The sequence below is a fragment of the Copadichromis virginalis genome, linkage group LG20, assembly GCF_057382275.1.
Source record: "Copadichromis virginalis isolate Kocher_CV1m ecotype Utaka linkage group LG20, C_Virginalis_male_GT1.1, whole genome shotgun sequence".
Classification (NCBI taxonomy): domain Eukaryota; kingdom Metazoa; phylum Chordata; class Actinopteri; order Cichliformes; family Cichlidae; genus Copadichromis; species Copadichromis virginalis.
This window is the reverse complement of record NC_140637.1, coordinates 24,993,722-25,016,823: the sequence shown is the minus strand read 5'-3', so window position 1 is coordinate 25,016,823 and position 23,102 is coordinate 24,993,722. Positions and strand designations below refer to the sequence as shown.

The window sequence follows — 23,102 nt, the reverse complement described above, 5'->3', positions numbered from 1 at the left end:
TCGCATAGAAATCTATAGCATCTGCACAGATCTTCCTGCTGTTGTCGGCACAAATAAAGGACGTCAGTGAGAGAAAAAAGGACTCGGTTCACAGAAAACCAGTTTGATTTTTAATAATTACACATATTTACAAAGGTGCGATGAAGCTAAATGAAGCAGACCTGGCCAGCATTATGTAAAAGCAGAACTGTAGTTCAATAATCCTTCATGGGGTTTGAGCGGCCTTCATGTTCTGTAAGGTGGAGTCAAGAGCTTCCAGTTTATCCATTGGTCCCTTAAGGGGAAAAACAGCATCACTAATGTATCACCTGTGTGCAGGTAATAAAATACAGTCTGTGAGATGGAGTGTCGGGGTTGGAGGAGGAGGATGCTTCTTTAGATTAGAGGTGTGTATTTTCATTGTGACTGGAACTTCATTACGCCGTCTCCCTGCCTGTACAGGGCCTGCAGCTAATTGAGGCCCTGTGACTGATCAGCTAATTAATCCTATTATGAGGGTATTAAATTAGCGTGGGTCAAGTTTAATCACAAACAGCTAACTGAGAGCTTCTCCTCCCTCAGAAGAACATGTATGCAGATACACACAGCCTGCATCAGAAGCACTGAGTTGTGTTGGAGACATGAATGTGTGCTCACTGATGTCCCAGCATTAAAACATCAAAGCTTCAGTTAGGTACTGATATGTTGCTTGCTGTGTATAAAAGGAGGCAGTATACAGAGTTAAAGTGTCCTGAAAACTTCATTATATAGTAAAGACAAACTCATGGCTTCGTACTGGTTTTATAGCTGTTGTGCACCAGCAGCTGCATGATGGAGGGCATGAATTATAATAGTGACCTAATCCTCCAACCCCTGACTAACACTCATCCACAACATTACAGCTGAGACTGGGAATGACCCACTTTTCTTTCTTTAGCGCCCCAGCAGTTGTCTCAGGGCACTTTTTTACAGTATCTCTAGTACTGTAGGCATAGTCCTCAACAATCAGATGATCCTCTATAAACAGAGCTTGGCAACAGTAGGGAGGAAGAACGCCTGTTTAATGGGAACAGACCTCTGCCAGAACCAGGCTCAGGGAGGGCGGCCTTTGCTGAGATTGACTGGGCGTCGAGACAAACTCCAAAGTAACACACCTGGAATTTAACCCAAAAAAGCTTTGTTCCCCCACACAGGGAAGACCCACTAATGTCTGTGAAAACCACGGAAAAGCTCTCATGGCTTTTCTGCTGTTCTCCCATTTCATTTAGACTTGCAAACAGATTTCCAGCTGTCGTTGCAGCAGGTCACTGTAGACATGGAACCACACAGTGAGCACATAAAGGAAACGGTGACCAGTTTCCCCCAGCAGGTCACACAGATGGTCACGCAGCAGCACCTGGTGAGGAGGAACCCAAAGCTGCATTTACTGTGGAAGCTGAAGCCAACGTCTGACAGCAGGCATGGGCCAAGTCTGTCTGCTGCTCCTCACCTATGTGACGATAACGCGGACCTTCACTGGGAAATATTACAATTACACATGTGTAAGGAAAGAGGTCAGGTCTCCTCCCAGCTGCTTGTGTCAATTACACATTCACAGGAAATGTTGATTATTTGAACGATTCGTTAAAAATAAGAAGGTTTGTTTGTGTGTGGGGACTGAGGCAGCTTAGCGAGCTCCATACGCTGGACGAGAGTTCGGACATACCCTGGCAGAGTTTCAGCTGCGTTACCTGCTGCAGCCGTAACAGGTGAACAGATAGAGGTGCAGTCAGAGACACGGGAAATCATTTGATCTTTGAGGCACTTCTTAAATAAAAAGTTGTCACCCCCTTGTTTGTGAAAACAACAGAACACAAAGAAAAGTTTGTGGTTATGGAGGAACATGTGCCACTTGCATCAATAAAAGGCATCATCAATTTTGGATTCACTAGCTACATCATAATACACAATAACAACATTTTCTCCTTTGTCATTGTACATTCTTGTGTGTGTGAGGCGTGGCCCCCCTACCAAGATAGAAAAAAAAAAGAAGAATAAAAAATTGCACGTAAAATTATTTAAAGTTGTTCCGTAGAGCCATCGTATTCATCCAGGGCGTGAGATGGGCTGAAACGTGTTGATGGTGGCAGGCACAGAATGAAACGCTCACACAGCCAGTCCTGCTCTGACACGAGGATGGACTGACAGGGACAACAGGACCAAACAAAGAAAAGGAGAAGACAGCATAAAGTCAGGGAATGTTCCTGTAGTCCGGCGTCCGGCTCCCCAGGGAAAAACTCTCCCTCCTCCCGTTTGCCTTGTGGACAGGTCCAGGGGGAACTTCCTCCTTGTTGTCGCCTTTCTGAGTTGAGTTGGCTTGCAAGTTTGTTTGTTTGTTTCTGTTTTTGAACAGCAGCTCGGAGGAGGACGCTGGTTTCTCCTTCATACAGACTCTTCTGTGGCTAGCAGCAGGGGGTTGATGTATTCAAATCCCTCAAACTCGGACTGGTCTATTCTCTTGATGACGTCCCTGAGGAGAGAAGGATGGAAAGAACAATTAGAGGACTTGTTTTACCACAGAGCTACTGAGAGTAAACCAGGTTTGCTCCTGGCGTCTCTCAGGTGAGCGTCACCACATCTTTTTCCAGGTTTGGAATCTAAAGGAAGTAAAATGATGTTTTTTGGAGGGGTGGGGGAATGTCCATGTTGAATTGCAGACCATTGTTTAGAACATTTTCAGGCTCTGTACCCACTGAGTTATGGTTCTGTTTTCATTTTCTTGGCAATCAGTGCAGGTATCAGTAGAACGTACCTACTGATACAAATACCACTAAATTTGCTTTAAGAAATGATTGAAATGATAGAATGTAGCAAGGTGATTGACTCAGTAATTCAGAAAGTGTAGCTCTTCTGGGATTTTCCACACAATCATCTTTCTGGTTTTAGAGAATGGTTGAGGGAAAAAAGAAAATATGAGTGAGCGGCGGTTCTCTCGGCACAAATTGTTGATGCCAGAGGTCAGAGCAGAATGCACAGACCACAGTGTATGCCCCCCCTGTCAGCTAAGAACAGGAAACTGAGGCTACAGTTCACATAAGCTCACCAACACTGGACAATAGAAGATTAGAAAAACGCTGCCTAGTCTGCTGAGTCTCCATTTCTGCTACAATGGTCACAAAATGCTAATCAGCATAAAGCATGGATCCATTCTTCCTTGTAGCAGCACTTGGTGTAATGTGGTGTGGAAGACAGTTTTTTGGCACAGCTCAGATCAGCCTGAACTAGTTTAAACTGGCTTGAACCTTTCAAATGGATTCCACAATGACCAAATTTGAAATGTGTACCATGACGACTCTGTAGCATCTGTGTGATGCTATCATGTAAATATGGACCAACACATCTGAGCAATGCACAAAGAATTAGCAGAGTTGTGAGGATGAAGCGAGGTCCAAGCTGTTAATATCAAGGTTTACCTAATGAAGTGGCCTGAGCCACTTGTTGACCTTGATGCCTAAAGTTTGGCATTTGTCCATGTGCCAGCCTGTCCTATAAGGTGAAGGCTGCAGCAGGGTGGGGAGTGTGTGGACAGAAGAGTGCCCACACCAGCGTAACAGAGATCTGAAACATGCCCTGCTGTTCTTACTCTGATTGGGATAAACGTCGTGCTGCTGAAAATGATTTTAAAGGAAAATGCTGACGTATGACATCAGGTTTGTTTTTGGAGGATTCATTAGAAAGACTGCAGGTCTGTGGATCACACTGTGGATCGCTCTGTGGATCAGTGTGTCCACGGCTCTTTCTGCACTCTCTCCTCTTCGTCTCCATCTGGTAACGCTTTCACGTTTTCCAAGTCAGCAAAAAGAACCATTTACATTGGTTGAACACACTGTTTGTTTTGGTCGTCTCCCAAACCTTCTCCACTCTCCTTTGTGTTTCCCCCTCTGTGGTCTTTCACTCTGCCTCCTCGTTCTCCCTGAAACTTGAAAACAAAAAAGCCCACTTTCTAAATCTAATGGCGTTATTGTTGCTTGACCTACTCCTACAGTGCGAGTCCTTCACATGAGATCAGATGGAGAGAAAATATTTGCTTCATCAATATTCCAGTCTGCACACTCAAAGACACTATAGCGTTTCATTCACTTGTCCTGGTGCTCTCTGTGGGTGGGATCTGCAAGCTATCTGACAAAGCGGTGGCCCTTAAAGTGAGACTCCCACCCACCTGGTGGAGCAGGGAGAGGACCAGTGAACGTGTCTATTGTTTTAACTTCAAAGCCCCCTGCTCCGTGTCTGCAGCGAGAAAACATCTTGGCCTTTCCCAGCAAGAGGCCTCCCCTCGGCAAGAGCTTAACCATGCCCCGCTCCCTTCCATTGGCCAACACAACCACACATGTACACACACACACACGCACACACACACACGCACACGCACGCACGAGTAAACAGCCTGTTGCTGCAGTAGGGAGAAGGCGGTAGTGTTGCTAAGGGACTGCATTTTTTTTACCCAGCTGCTCCTAATCCACAGTTTATAAAGTTCCACCTGAGATTATTCCTTCGTTAGTGGAAGAAACAAACACATAAAGCATTCAGCCAGCTCCTGATTCATCTGCACAGTGGTTTTTGTTTTTCTGACATCATGTCATGGATATCGTCTTACAAGGATGGAAGGATCAAACGAACCAGCAGTGTGGAGGCTAACACAGCTCAAAAACACATCCTCTGTGGAAACGTGCAGCTGAGCCATCAGCTGATGTGGGCTGAGATCAGTGGTTATTAGGTTACATTAGGTTATTCTTCAATACTCTTCAATTCTTCAATACTAACCTTACTAACCTCAGCTGTGAATTGCATTTTTGTGTGTTTCATTGCAGAACTGATCCAGAAGTTCATATGAATGAATCGAGCCAGATTTACCATCATCACAGCACACAAACAGGTTTCACAGGAACTGAGGAGCCTCTGGGGTTCAGTTTGGCCAAAACTTGAACTCAAAGTTTTGATTAGTGCAGTGGTTCCCAAACTTTTTTTGCTAGGCCCCCCTTTGTTTTACAACAAAAATGTCCCCCCCGCACAAACACATCTTCCAACCACACACACCCATATTTTGCTCTATTGCGGTTTATTTCACACCTCAAACATTTAGTAAACAATTAAGCAAATACAAGTAATCTGCAATAAATTACAGGTAGTAATAAAATAAACTATGAACTCTTTTACGCTATGTCCACGCCTTAGCTGAGTAAGAATGTGTCGTGTTGACAGTGGTGACTTAGATAGCCACACTTCATTTTAGAAACAGCCAAATACAAACGTGTTGCTCAAGTTTATGTCTGCATCGTTTCCTCAAATTTGTCTCATGTCCATCTCAGTCACAGTTGTAGCTGAGCACTAAGCTAATGCACATACTTACAGGTGTACACTACCAGCTGTAATTCACACAGCTGTCTCCATTAGGGAAATGAAAGCTGCGGTGTGGCCTGGACATGTTTCCCCAACTATAAATGGAGCAGCTGAGCCATCGGTGATGTGGGCTGGCATTCAGATCAGTGGACCGCTCTGTAGTGCAGCTCTGCAAGTGTAGCTCTGTGGTGCAGCTCTGTGGTGCAGCTCTGTAAGTGCAGCTTTGTAGTGCAGCTCTCTAAGTGCAGATCAGTGGACCACTCTGTAGTGCAGCTCTGTAGTGCAGCTCTGTAAGTGCAGCTCTGTAAGTGCAGCTCTGTAAGTGCAGCTTTGTAGTGCAGCTCTGTAAGTGCAGCTCTGTAAGTGTAGCTTTGTAGTGCAGCTCTGTAAGTGCAGATCAGTGGACCACTCTGTAGTGCAGCTCTGTAGTGCAGCTCTGTAAGTGCAGATCAGTGGACCGCTCTATAGTGCAGCTCTGTAAGTGCAGCTTTGTAATGCAGCTTTGTAATGCAGCTCTGTAAGTGCAGCTCTGTAATTGCAGCTCTGTAATTGCAGCTCTGTAGTGCAGCTCTGTAAGTGCAGCTCTGTAAGTGCAGATCAGTGGACCACTCCGTAGTGCAGCTCTGTAAGTGCAGCTCTGTAATTGCAGCTCTGTAAGTGCAGCTCTGTAGTGCAGCTCTGTAAGTGCAGCTCTGTAAGTGCAGCTCTGTAAGTGCAGCTCTGTAAGTGCAGCTCTGTAAGTGCAGATCAGTGGACCACTCCGTAGTGCAGCTCTGTAAGTGCAGCTCTGTAATTGCAGCTCTGTAAGTGCAGCTCTGTAGTGCAGCTCTGTAGTGCAGCTCTGTAAGTGCAACTCTGTAAGTGCTTTTAGCGGAGTAAGAATGTGTCGTGTTGACAGTGGTGACTTAGATAGCCACACTTCATTTTAGAAACAGCCAAAGCAAATATCCCAGTAAATGTCCCAGTAAAAGAGTTTCGTTTTCTCAGATCTAAAGGTATATTACACTATGTGCGACTTCATTATCATCATCCATACCATTATTGAGTTGAATCTCCTCCCACCCTCAGAACCATTTTAATTCTTAACAGTGAACACAGTGGTACATATACACAGCTTTAATACTTTCTTACTATAAGCCTCATAGACACACACAAACACACACACTCTTTCACCCTGACTCTTACACTTGCCCTGGATGCATCTATCACACTGTGTGAGTGTGTGAACAGGTGCTACCCCTCAGCCTCCACGTAGCTGTGCGTACAGTTACATTTGAATGTCCTTGGTGACTTCCTGCTTCAGTTATCACAGTCACAAGAGTTTCAGAAAGCTTGACCTCTGACCTTGAGGCTGAGCTCACTGAAATTCAAACTTTGAGTAGCGGCACCTTTGGTGTGAATTTCAAAACCCTGCATCGTCTTCTCACACTCACAGTCGTGTCAGACACATTTTAATTCAATTCCGTTTTGCTTCTATAGTGCCAATTCACAACAAGGCGCTTTATTGTAATAAGCTAACAGTCGGCAAAGGTAGGAGGGAAAAACAGCCTTTAAACAGGAAGTTGATCAGAACCAGGCTCAGGTGTGGCAGCCATCCAGTGCGACCTGCTGGTAAGTGAGGGAGAGAGCAGAGACAGGACAGAAGAGCCTCACAGTTTGAAATATGACCAGTTTATCCTTATTAAAGGCTTTAAGGTGGTGGTAATGAAACAATTTCAAAGTCTTCCTTTTCGTGGCAGATGGCTGCCCCTGAGTTGAGACAGACAAACCACTCACATTCACACATGTATGCAATTACAATCACCAGTTAACCTCCAATAACTGCTCATCTTGGACTGTGGGAGAAAGCCACATCAGTCGGAAAGAAGCGAGGAAAACATACAAGCTCCACACAGATGGTGGATTCCAACCAGGACTTTCTTGCTGCGAGGCATCAGTGCTGAGCACCTGGTTATTTCTCTGTGTTAGCCCTGTGACAGACTGACAGCCTTTCCACAGTGTACCTGGCTCTCCCCCTGTGGCACTGAATTCAATGCATAGATAGGTGGACTCACCAAGGGCTTGCTGATAGCAGGTTGTCTGATTGTTGGGGTTTTTTAGCTACGATGTGGTGACTGTGAGCTGGCGTTATGTAAGTGAAGATGAAGTGAATATATCAGAGATTTAGTCCATAATGATACAACAGCATCACACAGTTGGGGCTGGATGTACATGCATGATTCAAATTATTCGTGCAATTACTAAAACAATGAAACTAGCTGCAACACCTGCCAGTGAACATCACAGACAGACATGCAGCATCAGTGAATGCAAAGTAACGTAGTGAAGAGTATGACTGCACAAGTCTGGAAAGATCTGTTCATCCAAGAACGGGAAAAAAGGATTTAACGAAAAAAGTGAGCTGCTGCAAACACGTCACCGGCTCTGTGAGGACGTGCCACACTAAAGCAGTACTATAGTCCTAGCTGCTATATATTCAGGCTCTTGAAATCCATCACTAAGGATCAAGGCTAGTGAAGACAAAGGCCTCGTTTCCTAAGCACAGGCAGAGCTTGGCCATTTTCTAAGATAGGGAGCTGGCACAGAAAGCCTCTCCTGCACTCCTCTCACACGCTGCCGAGGGCCCCCAGCCATCCTGGCTTTTAATGTCGCAATGTAAATCTCTAACATGGAGGGTTTACCCTTCTCTCTCCTTTCATGGCTTTCACTTCTCTTTCTTCTTGTGCCAAAGCCATCATGAGTGGGAGAGAGGGGAGACTGGAGAGCTTTTGCATCACCCCCTCCTAGCGAGAGTGGGCAACGTCAGCCCCTCTCCTTGGTAACAGGGAAGAGGAGGGGGTGGGGAGATAAAGTGCGAGACACAGGGAGGAGCCGTGCATCTTATTTTGACGTGCTGCAGTTTTTGATGCCAACTTGCTATCTCTGCTGCTGAACTGGTCACGTGCTCCCCACCCCGTTCTCCCTCTTCTCACCACTGCACCATTTGGACCTCTTCTACGATCGTCTTCCCAAGAGTTAGTCGCAGACTCCCGTCATCAAAGTCTGACACAAACGAGCTGGGATGAACTTCAGAGACATCTCGCTGCAGCCCTTTAATGAGCTGCGAGCCTCAGCCACTCCAAGGCTGGTTTTGAACATTGATATCTGCTGAACAGCACAAACTTCAAACTGGATCCTTCCCAAAGACATCTGCCGTGGGTGCAGATCATGACGGGCATGTAATAAGGCCGCCAAGTGCAGCACAGTCAACAGCTCTGCAGTGATAATACCAATTAGTGACAGCACGAAGGGCGTCATTTATTTTGGAGTGAATTCCAAGTCAAGACACTGCGGAGGTACAGATTATCACAAGCCATGACAGACAGACCCCCGGCAGGCGGACAGCTCCAGGAGTTACACAATCTAGAGGTTTTTCAGCCATACTTTGTAAAATTCTGCTGAATTCCACATAAACTGTATATGAAATATGGAGGGAGCATGAGCTATGTGGTGCTGCAGTGGGCACGCATTGTTCTTAAACACGGTTTAACGCATGTTACAACTTCACTCTGAAAGACCAAAAACAGCCCAAAAAAACCCAGCTGTGTGTAGCACGCCACCAACACCCACATGTCCTTCAGTTTTCAGGCCCCTCTTCTGTGGAACCAGCTGCCAGTTTGGATTCAGGAGACAGACTACAGGGAGTGCAGAATTATTAGGCAAGTTGTATTTTTGAGGAATGATTTCATTATTGAACAACAACCATGTTCTCAATGAACCCAAAAAACTCGTTAATATCAAAGCTGAATGTTTTTGGAAGTAGTTTTTAGTTTGTTTTGAGTTTTAGCTATTTTAGGGGGATATCTGTGTGTGCAGGTGACTATTACTGTGCATAATTATTAGGCAACAACAAAAAACAAATATATACCCATTTCAATTATTTATTTTTACCAGTGAAACCAATATAACATCTCCACATTCACAAATATACATTTCTGACATTCAAAAACAAAACAAAAACAAATCAGTGACCAATATAGCCACCTTTCTTTGCAAGGACACTCAAAAGCCTGCCATCCATGGATTCTGTCAGTGTTTTGATCTGTTCACCATCAACATTGCGTGCAGCAGCAACCACAGCCTCCCAGACACTGTTCAGAGAGGTGTACTGTTTTCCCTCCTTGTAAATCTCACATTTGATGATGGACCACAGGTTCTCAATGGGGTTCAGATCAGGTGAACAAGGTGGCCATGTCATTAGTTTTTCTTCTTTTATACCCTTTCTTGCCAGCCACTCTGTGGAGTACTTGGACGCGTGTGATGGAGCATTGTCCTGCATGGAAATCATGTTTTTCTTGAAGGATGCAGACTTCTTCCTGTACCACTGCTTGAAGGTGTCTTCCAGAAACTGGCAGTAGGACTGGGAGTTGAGCTTGACTCCATCCTCTACCCGAAAAGGCCCCACAAGCTCATCTTTGATGATACCAGCCCAAACCAGTACTCCACCTCCACCTTGCAGGCGTCTGAGTCGGACTGGAGCTCTCTGCCCTTTACCAATCCAGCCACGGGCCCATCCATCTGGCCCATCAAGACTCACTCTCATTTCATCAGTCCATAAAACCTTAGGAAAACCAGTCTTGAGATATTTCTTGGCCCAGTCTTGACGTTTCAGCTTGTGTGTCTTGTTCAGTGGTGGTCGTCTTTCAGCCTTTCTTACCTTGGCCATGTCTCTGAGTATTGCACACCTTGTGCTTTTGGGCACTCCAGTGATGTTGCAGCTCTGAAATATGGCCAAACTGGTGGCAAGTGGCATCTTGGCAGCTGCACGCTTGACTTTTCTCAGTTCATGGGCAGTTATTTTGCGCCTTGGTTTTTCCACACGCTTCTTGCGACCCTGTTGACTATTTTGAATGAAACGCTTGATTGTTCGATGATCACGCTTCAGAAGCTTTGCAGTTTTGAGACTGCTGCATCCCTCTGCAAGATATCTCACTATTTTTGACTTTTCTGAGCCTGTCAAGTCCTTCTTTTGACCCATTTTGCCAAAGGAAAGGACGTTGCCTAATAATTATGCACACCTGATATAGGGTGTTGATGTCATTAGACCACACCCCTTCTCATTACAGAGATGCACATCACCTAATATGCTTAATTGGTAGTAGGCTTTCGAGCCTATACAGCTTGGAGTAAGACAGCATGCATGGAGAGGATGATGTGGACAAAATACTCATTTGCCTAATAATTCTGCACTCCCTGTATCTCTACTTTTAAGATTAGGCTTCAAACTTTCCTTTTTGCTAAAGCATATAGTTAGGGCTGGACCAGGTGACCCTGAATCCTCCTTTAGTTATGCTGCAATAGATGTAGGCTGCCGGGGATTCCCATGATGCATTGGGTGTTTCTTCTTCACTCACTATGTATTAATAGACCTCTCTGCATTGAATCATATCTGTTATTAATCTCTGTCTCTCTTCCACAGCATGTCTTTATCCTGTCTTCCTTCTCTCACCCCAACCGGTCGCAGCAGATGGCCCCGCCCCTCCCTGAGCCTGGTTCTGCCGGAGGTTTCTTCCTGTTAAAAGGGAGTTTTTCCTTCCTACTGTCGCCAAAGTGCTTGCTCATAGGGGGTCATGTGATTGTTGGGTTTTCTCTGTATGTAGTATTGTAGGGTCTACTGTACAATATAAAGCTCCTTGAAGCAACTGTTGTGATTTGGTGCTGTGTAAATAAAATTGAATTGAAAATTGAATGTCCATGCAAACAAAAATTACACAGTCCAGCAGTGTGCCAGATCCAATTATTTTAGAAGGCTTCTTAGTCTGTCGTCATGCTATCAGAGATCCCATTATTTAAAGGTGCCTAAAGGATTTAATTATCGGTTCGGCTTCTGCTCCTGAGCAACAGTTGTGCTGAATAACAGCAGGCTTATAAAGCTCAGAAAGTGCACATAGTCATTATGTTATTCACATAAAACAAAGACAGATGCCAACAGGAAACAGGGAGGGAAACAGTAATGAAGAGCAGTGCTGTTAGGAGGGAAACAATGCTACCAGTGCACATGCTCCAGGAAAACCGTTCACAGTGTACACCGACGCACGAAACAAGTCACCAAGGCCACTGAAGTGTGGCTCGATCACACGTGCTGACAGGGTTTCCTACTCTGCAGTGACACTTTGTTTAATACTGCACTGTCATATTTTGGTTTTGGTGACCTCGGCTTTTTGTTGCTGCACAAACGTCTTACTCCATCCTGTAAGAGCCTTTAGTCAGTCCACCATGTAACTGTCACAGCCAGACAGTAACACCTCTGTCCGTATTATCAACTCGGACTTATGTGAACCGTTCCATAAAGGCATTGTGTTCCTGCCATCATGATCACAAGCTCCATAAATCCTCAGAAGGGGAAATTCAAGTTTTGGAGCATCGAGAATCAAACCAACATGATGTTTTCTAACATTGGCTGGGATAGATCTGCTGCCAAAGCCTTATGGAATCTATTTAGTGACACAGAGAGGAAAACAGGATGATGTGTTCCTTCAGTGTGTCCGTGGTTGTGTAATATCTTTAAGCCTTTTCTCTTCAAAGTTCAGCCTTAAACAAGGGCTCCACTCAGATCCTGGAGCTGCATGTTTGCATTAATCAAAACAACCCCCCAACATTGGAAACTCACATGGGGGCATTCTTTATTGGATGCAGGAGTCTGTTGGGAAGATGGTCCACCCAGTGTTTGTGTGACGTTACAGAGTGAGCTCTGTTTTTAGGCTCTGTGTGACCAGGACAGGATGGACTGTTGTCTCCACTGAACACCTCTATAGTGGCTGCTGCACATCTGTATGAGAAACACAGGAGCAGCAGTCCTGGGACTTACATCTTTCCTCTTCCTTTCATTTCTAATCCTGTCCATCCCGGTCAATCCCAGTGAATCTCTCCCACCTCCAGCTCATTACCATCTTCTGAATATTTGCTTTCACAAATCACCCATGATACTCATCTGCACCTACTCCACTCTGCCTGCACGCTCTTCTTCTGTCTGTTGTTGGATGGTTGACTACAGCCATTTAAACTCTTCTCTGCTCCTTGTAGCTGCCCGTGCCTCTGTCTCATTCACACTCATTATTCTGTCATATTCTGCTGATTTTCATTCCTCTCTCTCCAGATCTTACCTCCACCTCTCAACGGTCTCATCCACCTGTATTAGAGCGATTAGAGCACGCTGTAGGTATTACAGGTACTGCGCTGCAGTGGTTTGTATCATATCTATCTAATAGACTTCAATTTGTGCATGTAAATGGAGAGTCCTCTTCACACACTGAGGTTAATTATGGTGTTCCACAGGGTTCAGTGCTAGGACACATTCTGTTTACATTATACATGCTTCCCTTTGGCAGTATCATTAGAAGAAATAGCATAAATTTTCACTGCTATGCTGATGACACCCAGCTCTATCTATCTATGAACCCAGATAACACACACCAATTAGTTAAACTGCAGGAATGTCTTAAAGACATAAAGAGCTGCCTTCCCACCCTCATCAAAGTGTTTGCTCATATGACTGATGTATTACTGTAGGGTCTACTGTACAACATAAAGCACCTTGAGGCGACTGTTGTTGTGATTTGGCGCTGTATAAATAAAACTGAATTGAATCTGATTGATCCTGCTCCCTGCTCTGGCAGATCCCACTGTCCTTTGGGAACATCAGTGTCTATGGATAGTTGTGACCTCACTAGCTGTCTATCGCTGCTGCAAACTAGAGGAGCTCAGAGCCGACCCCGATGTAATCCCACCCACACCTTGAACCATATGTTACTCCGTCTATCATATGGTATGATCCACAAAGACACAGGACAACCTGTGTTTAAGCTGTGATATTATTATGTTTTCACTGCTGCACACAGCACTGAATGCTCCGTATAAGAAAAACAAAGACTTATTCTGAACTGGGAATCATGCAAAGCTACTCTAAGGGAGTCCAAGAACAAAAATATGGAGTTATCTGTGAGAACCCTCCATACAGTTCTTCTGAGTGCTTGATGATGGCAGTAACTGATCACAGTAAAGAGTTATCATCATGTACTGACAAAACAACAGTCATGCTTACGTTAAGACAGACGTGCAGTTCCACACATGAAACTTTATTCACATAAGCTTGACTTTAATAAAGGCTGTGTTTGAGCTGAAAAGCAGTACTTACTCATCGTCTGGTGTTAGCTGCACTGGTTCATTAGTAAACTGCGTGTCAAAGTTTTCTAGGCCGTACTCATCAGAGATTTGAGGTTTGAAGGGCGGCGTCACTTCTTTCTTCTCCAGCTGAGTGAAAACAAACAGAGTGTATTACATATAACAGTTGCTTTTACTCACTGAGAGTGGAGCCATGAAGTCAAATAAAAAAGGCACATTTTCACAAGTGTAGACACCCCCACACCCACATTTCCACAGTGGAGGAGTTTATGTGTCCCCTCTGATCCTGGGAGCTGTGTTATCCAGGGAAACAGCCCCTGGTAGGGTCTGACATGTCCACTTGGTCCCGGGGAGGCAGGGAGGGAGGGGGCGAGGCAAAGAGCAAAACCCAGTGAGTGATTCTGTGTGAATCAAAATCACCAAAAAGACAAAGGACTTAATGGCACATATTTGACATCCATCATCAGTGTGTGATAGCCTGATGTCACTGAATAGGTAACGTGAAAGCACAAACATATTCTAACACATCTGCACCAACATTTGGCCAGATGTGAAACAGAGAAACAGAAGCTTGGGCTCGTGTTGCTGTATTTCTGTGTAGCGATGAAGCCAAACAACAGAACGAAGAAGGTTGAGGCAGCAGAATAATTATGCCTGAGTGATTCAGCCAGAGTTTTTGTCTGATTTGTTTCCATGGTTTCACATTCGTCCCTCATCCTGTTCAAATGTGCGCTGAGGACATTTTCTAAGAACACAATGAAGTCAGACGGGCACAGAAAAACCACAGGTACCCAGCTTCGCTCGTCATGCTGCGTTTCACTGTTTTCTCTTTAGAAAGCTGGGTGAAAAGAAGCCCTAAAATAGATGTGACCATCTGGGATTTGGAGGCTGTGCCAGACCACGGGTACCATTTTCTTATAGTTGAACATTAAACAATGACCATATTACGTGATGTCATAGATCAAGGTGTGTGCCCAGCCTCATGCTTCACACAGTGAACATGAGCTCCAGCTATTCTGCCAAAAAAGTTGTATTCTTATTTTAAAGTATTTTAATGTCTACACTGGATCAGTGGGGACGCACAACCCACAGCATCTGTGTTCTGAGACACTGCTGCTGGAGACATTTCCATTTTATCCACTGTGTGTCATCAGTGACACATACTGGTTCTCCTCCACTGAGTCAAAATGGTGATCTTTCAAGTGGGATTTCATTTAAAACAGAGAATCACAGAAGCTAAATGTGGTGTGTAGGAAGGGTGATGAGCGTCAATTGTGTTGGTGTGGTTGAAAAACTCTGAGCAGGTAGACTGTTCGAGGAGGGCTGATTGAGCCTTACCACTGTTCAGATGGTTCCGGCTTACTGTTGGTGGGAGGAGTCTGAATGATGATGATGCTCCTTGTAAAGGCTGAATCATCCAAGACTTTTACACACTGTGTCTGGTGTTATGTACCTACAAGAGAATCTCGATGTTTAACATTTGACACTATGTGAAATCCAGACTTCCAAAAGCCTGCAGGAAACTGCAGCTCCTCTCCAAGAATGAGTCTATTGTCACCTCCACTGCATTAAAAACCATCTTTATGACCTGATACAGGAGCCAAACAAACGGTTTCCCATCATAGGAACTCTGTGGAGGGCATGTTCTCCACACCAGGTGGTGTGAAAAACATTACAGATGAAGAACATTACAGACATTACAGATGTGACAGGCAGCTGTCTGTAGGCCTTACATTCAGGACCTGGACTCACAAAAACCTGGCCCTGATCACAGGGTGGGTCAATCCTGGGAACCAGCCAGCTGTGGTGCTTAGCTGTGATTACTGTGTGTGTGTGTGTGTGTGTGTGTGTGTGTGTGTGTGTGTGTGTGTGTGTGTGTGTGTGTTTGTTTTAGTAGTTGATGCACTTCTCTAATGTTATTGGTTCAAAGTGTTTTCAGCTTCAAACAGATAAACACCAAATAACTCACTTTGTATGTTTTTCTATCCATCAAATTTGCCCACATTCTCCCAAACACACACACACACACACACTCTCTCTCTCTCTATTTGTTCATTTCTTTTTCAGGTTTTCGGCGCCTACCTACACACTCTGTCAGTTTCACCCCCTCACATCCTGTCTCCATCTTTCTCCTCTCGCCTCTATCTTTCTTACTCATTCTCCATTCTTTTATCTTGTTACACTGCTCTCCTCTCTCCTCCTACTTTCCCCACTCTTTCTGATGTGTTGCTGGGCAAGCTTAATCACTGTGTGTTGGTAATGAAGTGAAAGCCTGGAGTGAGCCCACACACACACACACACACACACACACACACACAGGATCTGAAACATTAGTACTACACACATGTTGAAGTGTGGGAAAAGTGTCCCTGAGACCACAGTGGAAGATAAAAGAGGTCAGTGAACGTCAGGGCTGTGCAGGTGCCTGAGATCACAACACTGACCGTGTGTGTGTGTGTGTGTGTGTGTGTGTGTGTGTGTGTGTGTGTGTGCAGGCGTTAGTGTCAGTGACGAGCTGTCACACATGTCTCTCTCACATGTGTAAAATGACGGTGTGCCACGCTCGCTGTCTGAGTGCTGCTCTCAGCCTCTCCATCATTCTCCAAAACAAGAAGGACAACATCAGGGAGGCCAGTCACCATTCATTTACTGTTGGTTTGTTTTTTATCAGTGAACGTCCCACAAAGAAACGTCCTGCATTGTTGGTCCACAGCTGGAGACAAAGGGACCCCACGGCTGTGAGACCCTCTGTGTTTCATCGAACCTTTGAAATGTGGGAGGAGCTGTGACAGCAGTAGCTGGGCACCTACCTGGGTCTCGTGTCAGCCTTTGCTGCTCACTACTTCTAACTTCACATTTGGCCTTGGACTAAAATAAAAGAACTGTGGAGAACGGACGTGTTACAGAGAGAAAACTTCCCTCAGGAAACATGTGATGAATATTAATATGTGGTAACACAGTGGTGGTACACCACACCTGTCAGGTCCTGAGACAGGTCTGAGGGCAGAGAGCGTTACCTCTCCAGCTCGCTCAGCTCGCTGTCTCTCTGCTCTGTGTGGACTCTGCTCAGGAGCTCTGCTTCCACACATCACCCACTGTGTCCTTGGTGTGCACACAGACAGACACACAGACTTTAAAAAGTTTAAAAAAATATCCTGATACATAGTTTTTTTTAATGTGATACTTAGAGATCAACATTTCCATATGCACCATCGTGAAACTGACAACACAGCTGTGTTTGCTGTTTGTCATGTATCATCCAATGAAACCGCTGAAAACCGTCAGCCTCCAGTCTGCATGGTAAGGACCTCCGACATCGGGCCTCCGACATCGGGCCTCCGACATCGGGCCTCCGGGGTAGTTCACGTCTCACTACTCCAGGTATCATGTCTTCTAATAGTATGTATAAAGTGCACACATGTAATTTTCATCAGAGTTATGAGAGTAGCCACAAACAGAATGCTTCTATTTGAATCCCAGTTATTGTGCAACACCATTCCTATCTCGAGCCCCGCGTGGACACTCCCTGAAATCACCATTTCCATAGTAGATGTTTGTTAAACCTCAAATTAAGACAACAGAAAAGTGTAATTACCCTCCTGAGAACAGTGGAGAAGAGGAAGCGTGGGTCTGAGACGGAGGTGGGGGGACGGGGAAACATAGCTGTGAAGAAATCTGCAGACATTACATGTGTAGTTCTGTTTGTCAGCACACAGCCATCACCTCTCTTCCTAAGCTCGCTGAAACAGCTCTTTCCCCACACCTTCATGGTATGACTCTGCACATCATCCTTGTTGATCAGAACCACCACTCGCTCCTCCACTGCTCGAGCCTCCTCTGACTGCAGGCTTATGTTAAACAATCCTGTCAAAGGAGCTGCTCTTTCTCCACAGGTGCTTCACCTGGACCAACCACCTGTCTCCATTCATTGGCTTTGTTTTTATAAGTGCTGGATAAAGTGCTGTGGTATGGTACAGTCCACTGTCTCCTGTCTGTAAGTCTTTTTCCTTTTGCCAGCTGTTTGCTGTTCGCCTGGTCTCTTGTTTATTTTGATCTTCCTGACTTTTCCACTTTTCCTTTGCTAACCTCGTCCTTTGAATACTTATACTTCCTTCTGCTTGTCCTCTTTCCTCCACATACACCAAACACCTTCTTAGCAGTTTTCCTAACCATTTCAAATATACATAATATTTTCTTACCACTCTGAGCCTGTCTCCAGTTTTCCTTCTTCAGCTTCCATCATTTAATCATTGGCTTTATCTTCACTTGTTATTCCTCTTCTTGGTTTCATCCTACAGACTGTTCACTGCTGCCTAAGAAGATTTGCTCCTTGCAGTCTCACATCTCTTTCTTAATGCACTTTCAACATAAGATACAGTCTACCTGTGTGCACCTTCCTCCACCCTTATAAGTCATTTATTGTTCCCCCTCTTCTTCAAATGTGTGTTTACTGCAGCTGTTTCTGTCCTTTTTGTCTACTATCATCTGTCTGTCTCCATTTCTCTCCACAAGCAGAAACCTCCTCATCACCTCTGTTTCCTTAACATACATGTAATTCTATTCTATTTTGTTTACACAGCGCCAAATCACAACAACAGTCGCCTCGAGGTACTTTATATTGTACAGTAGATCGTACGATAACACATACAGAGAAAAACCCAACAATCATATGACCCCCTATGAGAAAGCACTTTGGTGACAGTGGGAAGGAAAAACTCCCTTTTAACAGGAAGAAACCTCTGGCAGAATCAGGCACAGGAGGGGCGGGGCCATCTGCTGTGATTGTTTGGGGGTGTCCACTGAAGTCTGCTCCAATCAATTCAAGTCAGTTTTATATAGTGCTTATAGTTAGTTGCTTAAATCACCTCTCTCCACCGTTTCATCCACCCCAGTATTCCTTTTTCTCTTCTGACGCTGAGCTTGAGCACACACACTAACAACACTCAACAAGTCATGGTCGTGTCTGTGTGACACAGTCCCTATCCTCACGTCCATGCTTCTCCCAGCACCACACACAGTTGTTGTTAACTTGGATCCCAAATGATCCGGTAAAGGAATCTCATTCTTCACGGTCCCATATCATCAGACCTTGGCACTCGGAGTACACTGGCTTGTCACCTCCATGTGGCTGGGTGACTGTAGTACTTTTATATAACATTTCACATTACAGCTCTGAGATGGAAGAACAGTATTGATTATATTGATCTTGAGAAAACTGTTTTCTTAACCATCTCAGGAACTGATCTGAAACCAAAGGCAGAGAGTGAGACAAGCTGCAAACCAGTAAAAACATCTTTACCAGCAGTTGTCCAAGAGCTCCATACAATGACTTTATGTAAAATCAGTTAAAAATGCTGATGATAGCCGAAGCAGGAGATTTAATAGAAGACTGCAGTAACCGAGTAGATTTGTTCCCTTACTGCTCCTTTCCAAGCCCATGCATTTGGAAATCATAGTGAGACTGCAGTGTGTATGTTGTGTTTAAGATGAAATAACTTTAATACACAACGATGCGTTTTCACTCAGACTTCAGTTCTTACCTGTTCCCAGTCTATACTGCGGAAAAACGTGTGGGACTTGATGTCTGTGAAGCCTGTCTGGACCTGACAACCCAGCCGCTCCTTGGGATCCTGTTGGAGCCAAAACAGCTGGTCAGGAACATCAACAGAAGCTGCTGTAGTACACATACTGTAAGAACGGCCAGGAGCGTGATGAAAAAGACCAATTATTATGTTTTATTATCATTCAAATGTTGAACTATACATGAAATGACTGTCTTGAGGACAACAACAAGAATTTCATTAAGTACTACAAAGGTATGTGTACATGTGGCACAGCCTCCCTGTGCTCTGCTCATCACAACAATCATGCAGGTGACATACAGAGGTTTAAACAGGACGTGGAAAAATTAAACCACAGGCTCAAATGCAGTAACGGTCATTGTTCTGTAACCTGGTCTTTAACCAAAGACACCTTTGCCTCCTGTGCACGTGGTTTTTCTCGTTGTCTAAATATCCCACAGTAAAGTGATGCATCCATCACGGACACTTTTTATCCAGCTATCCAATCACAGCAGAGGGGGAAACTACAGTCATCAACTCTTACTTGTAGTCCACAGTGCTGCTTGTACCAAATGAAAGTTTCATGTGCTTACAACACATTTATTTCTGCTATTCTGCATCACTGCAACCAAAGCATCTCAGGTTCAAACAATAAGTGCTGAGTAGGGATCTTGTCTGGACGTTTGCAGTGGAGCACCTGGCTCTTCAGCTGATTGGTGTGTACACTCCTGACTCTGGTCACAAGAGAATTAGCTTTTATCAAAGATGGTCAAATATGTCAAAATAAACTGTGAGTAACAACATGGCGCTCAGATGAGCTTTTATACAGAGTAGATGATGAATGGTCTGCATTTATAAAGCATGGTCATCCAGGGTTATGCTTGACCAGTTTACCGTGAACTGAATCATGCTTGTTATTAATCTCAGTCTCTCTTCCACAGCATGCCTTTATCCTGTCTTCCTTCTCTCACCTCAACCAATCGCAGCAGATGGCCCCGCCCCTCCCTGAGCCTGGTTCTGCCGGAGGTTTCTTCCTGTTAAAAGGGAGTTTTTCCTTCCCACTGTCACCAAAGTGCTTGCTCATAGGGGGTCATATGATTGTTGGGTTTTTCTCTGTGTGTATTATTGTAGGTTCTACCTTACAATATAAAGTAAGGCAACTGTTGTTGCAATTTGATGCTGTATAAATAAAACTGAATTGAATTTTCCATTGTGAACTAGCACACTCTGCTAACACAATCATTTTAAATATCACTTCTTTAAAAAACAGACAAATTCCTGTATCCATGTTAATATATAAGACCCTGCTGCAGTTATGGTAAGCTAACCCCATCCTAACTTATTAAATAAGGTAAAGCTGTGCTGAAACAGCTGTGGTTTTATCCGAGGCCTTCTTTCCTGCGTGGAGGTTGCACGTGCTGCTGCTGAGTGCTCTGGCTAAAAGGAAAAGGTTAATGGGAGATTCTAAATTGCCTGCAGGTGTGAATGTGAGCGTGACTGTCTGTCACTATGTGTCAGCCTCAGGCCAGACTGCCACTGGGTCTGTGGTGTGCCTGCTTTCACTCCTGGCTTTAGCCTTGTACTTAGTGCACAGACATGATGCTGTTCTTAAAAAGCATGTGAAATTAGGTCACTACATTCAGTTTCACACATGGACGAAAGTTTTCTTGGCCTGACAGAGGTGCCTGCCTTTAAGCAGCAGCAGCAGCAGCAGCAGCAGCAGCAGCAGCAGCCTGGTCCAAAGACGTCGTGTGAATAGTTCAGCTTGTATTTTGGTGTTATCGTGTGTGCTGCTTCTGTGGAGGCAGCTCTCTAAATGAAATCATGCTGGAAGTTTCCCTCATCAGAGTGGGTCTGAGGTGAACTAGTTCCTGTCAGTGTTACATGTGAGAAAGTGCTGCTTATCCCAGCAGTAATCTGATTACTGTGTCACTTTCACGCTCTTTATCGTCCACTTTCAATGATAAGAAACAACCAGTCTGCCAGGAGTAGCAGTCTGTGTTGTTGTTCTTCCAAGTCGAGTGATCCAGCACGGTCCTGACCCCGGTGCCAAGAAACCCTCGAGTGGATTACCACATATCCTTTGTTGGGTAACTGAGTTGTACTGTGTAAATACTAAAATAACAGAGGCACAACTGTCCACTCAGAACTAAACACTGAGGCCTACATTGTAACATAGCCCATGCTCTGGGCCATAATCCCACACAGTGAGCAGCAGAGTGCACGCAGGAGGAGAGGGTGCTTATGGGAGGGACTGTCTCACCTTGTTTAGAAAGCCCTTGAGCACGCCGGCAGCTTTCACCGACAGAGACCTTGGGATCCGAATGGGCTTCTCGAGAATAACTGTTGGCAAAAAGAAGGACGGCAACAAAAGAGAGAGCGAGTGAATTAAAAGGACAATCGTGAGGAGGGAGAATGATTCACAGTCCAACCTGCCTGTGGGTGACTGTGTCTGCTGCGTGGGAGGCAGAGAAAGGGCGGAGATGCAGAGGACACTGTTCTATTCTCTCTCTCACACTTTTTGTGGTCTACTAATAGCCTTGAGACTCCCACAGCTAACAAGAACAAAATGCAGTAAAAACAGTTTCTCCCTCAAAACCCAAATCCAGAGATGAAGAACTGCATCACAGCTCCTTTTTAAACATGCTATTCACCCATTTTATTATTATTTTAACCCAGTGTGCGTGAACACTCACCGTCTGAGATCCAGTTTCTCTTAAACCCAAAAGACATCTGCACCCAGGACAAGGCAAACAGAAAAAGAGGAGAGATGTGTTTTGTGACTAGAAAGACGGGTATTTTACTAGCTCGATGTTCCACTTAACTCAAGTTTTATTTATGCAGCACAGAATCACAACAGCAGAGCCTTTAAGGAGCTTATCCTGTGTAGATATTACAGAACTGACAGTAAAGTTGACCTTGAGATGTGCTGATGCTCTGAACTGCAGATCTGATGTGAGAAATGAAAGTTGTCCTGTTGTGCATCTATAAAATAAAGTCTTATTTATCTGATACTGCTGTGTGGTGCTGTGCCTTTGACCAGGTGATTAAAGTTGATGGTCAGCTGTAGTAGAAACAATCAGACAGGTAGTATCAGGTGAGTCATGACACTTAGAGAGAGGAGAACTCCCAGTTGCTAGTGGGAAAACTCATTACAACGCAATCATTATGCCAACGTTAATGACAAAACCTTGGCAAGAATAACGGGCCAGTTTCATTGGCTGCACATTCAGGGGTCGTTGTGAGCATCCTGACCTGAATGCCACTGCAGCCTTTACAGGTGGAGGGTCCATCTGAGCAAATTAGCATGGACCTGATTGGGCCATTTCACCAAAGTCAACATGGGTATCAGTGTGCCGAGCATTCAAAGCCAATAGTAGCACCTACCCACTGGCACACTGCTGGCCAACAGCATCAGCGGCACTCTTTACTCCAGGGATGCAAATGTCATTTCTGATGGCAGACGTGTTTGCTTTGGCAGGGTGCCCTGCCTGATGCAACCCTCCATATTTATCGAGGCTTGGAAACGACACTAGGAGTAAACCAGCTCGTGGTCTCCCTGGCAACCACGGAGCTAAGACAAACAAAACATGTCAGCAAAATCAAATAATTGCTGGTGCTGACCTTTTCATGATTTGTTGAATAACTAGAAAGAATTATAAATGTTACCAACAATAAACATTTCTGGTTTATGTCATTTTTTAAGAAGGAGGCCAATTACATGAAAAGGGAAAGACCATCTCTGAATCGAGGAGGGGTACATCTGTCACCATCTTACAATGCTGTGACTGCAGCCATTCCCCAACTCTGTGTGAATGGGACTCATGGACATTGATCAGTGGGCTTTGATCAATTTGCATATTAATGATCATAAACTGACCTCCCAGCCCATTGTTAATCAGTGGGCTGGTTTCAGTCATTGTGCAAATGTGCTGTTTATAAGGCTGGAAAGCTGCAGTCAGCTGAGACTGAAGAAGTCACCTGATGATGAGGAAACGTTTGTCCCACTGAGAACGTCCAGATGAA

At 44.8% G+C, this 23,102-nt stretch overlaps 1 protein-coding gene across 4 annotated transcripts in view; it reads right to left on the bottom strand.

Moving 5' to 3' along the window:
* Window positions 1-97: 97 nt before the first annotated feature.
* prkcz (protein kinase C, zeta) overlaps window positions 98-23,102 on the bottom strand; it is a 101,979-nt gene continuing 78,974 nt past the window's right edge. For 3 of the 4 annotated variants that reach the window (XM_085444721.1, XM_085444722.1, XM_085444723.1), the window contains 4 exons: window positions 21,340-21,419; window positions 19,056-19,145; window positions 13,529-13,644; window positions 98-2,488 (listed from right to left, as the gene is read on the bottom strand). In XM_085444721.1, coding sequence (XP_085300847.1) covers window positions 2,401-2,488; window positions 13,529-13,644; window positions 19,056-19,145; window positions 21,340-21,419 — 374 coding nt within the window. In that variant the 3' untranslated portion in view covers window positions 98-2,400. Of the gene's footprint in view, window positions 2,489-13,528; window positions 13,645-13,763; window positions 13,917-19,055; window positions 19,146-21,339; window positions 21,420-23,102 lie in introns of all 4 variants that reach the window. The other variant, XM_085444724.1, reaches the window with a different exon arrangement.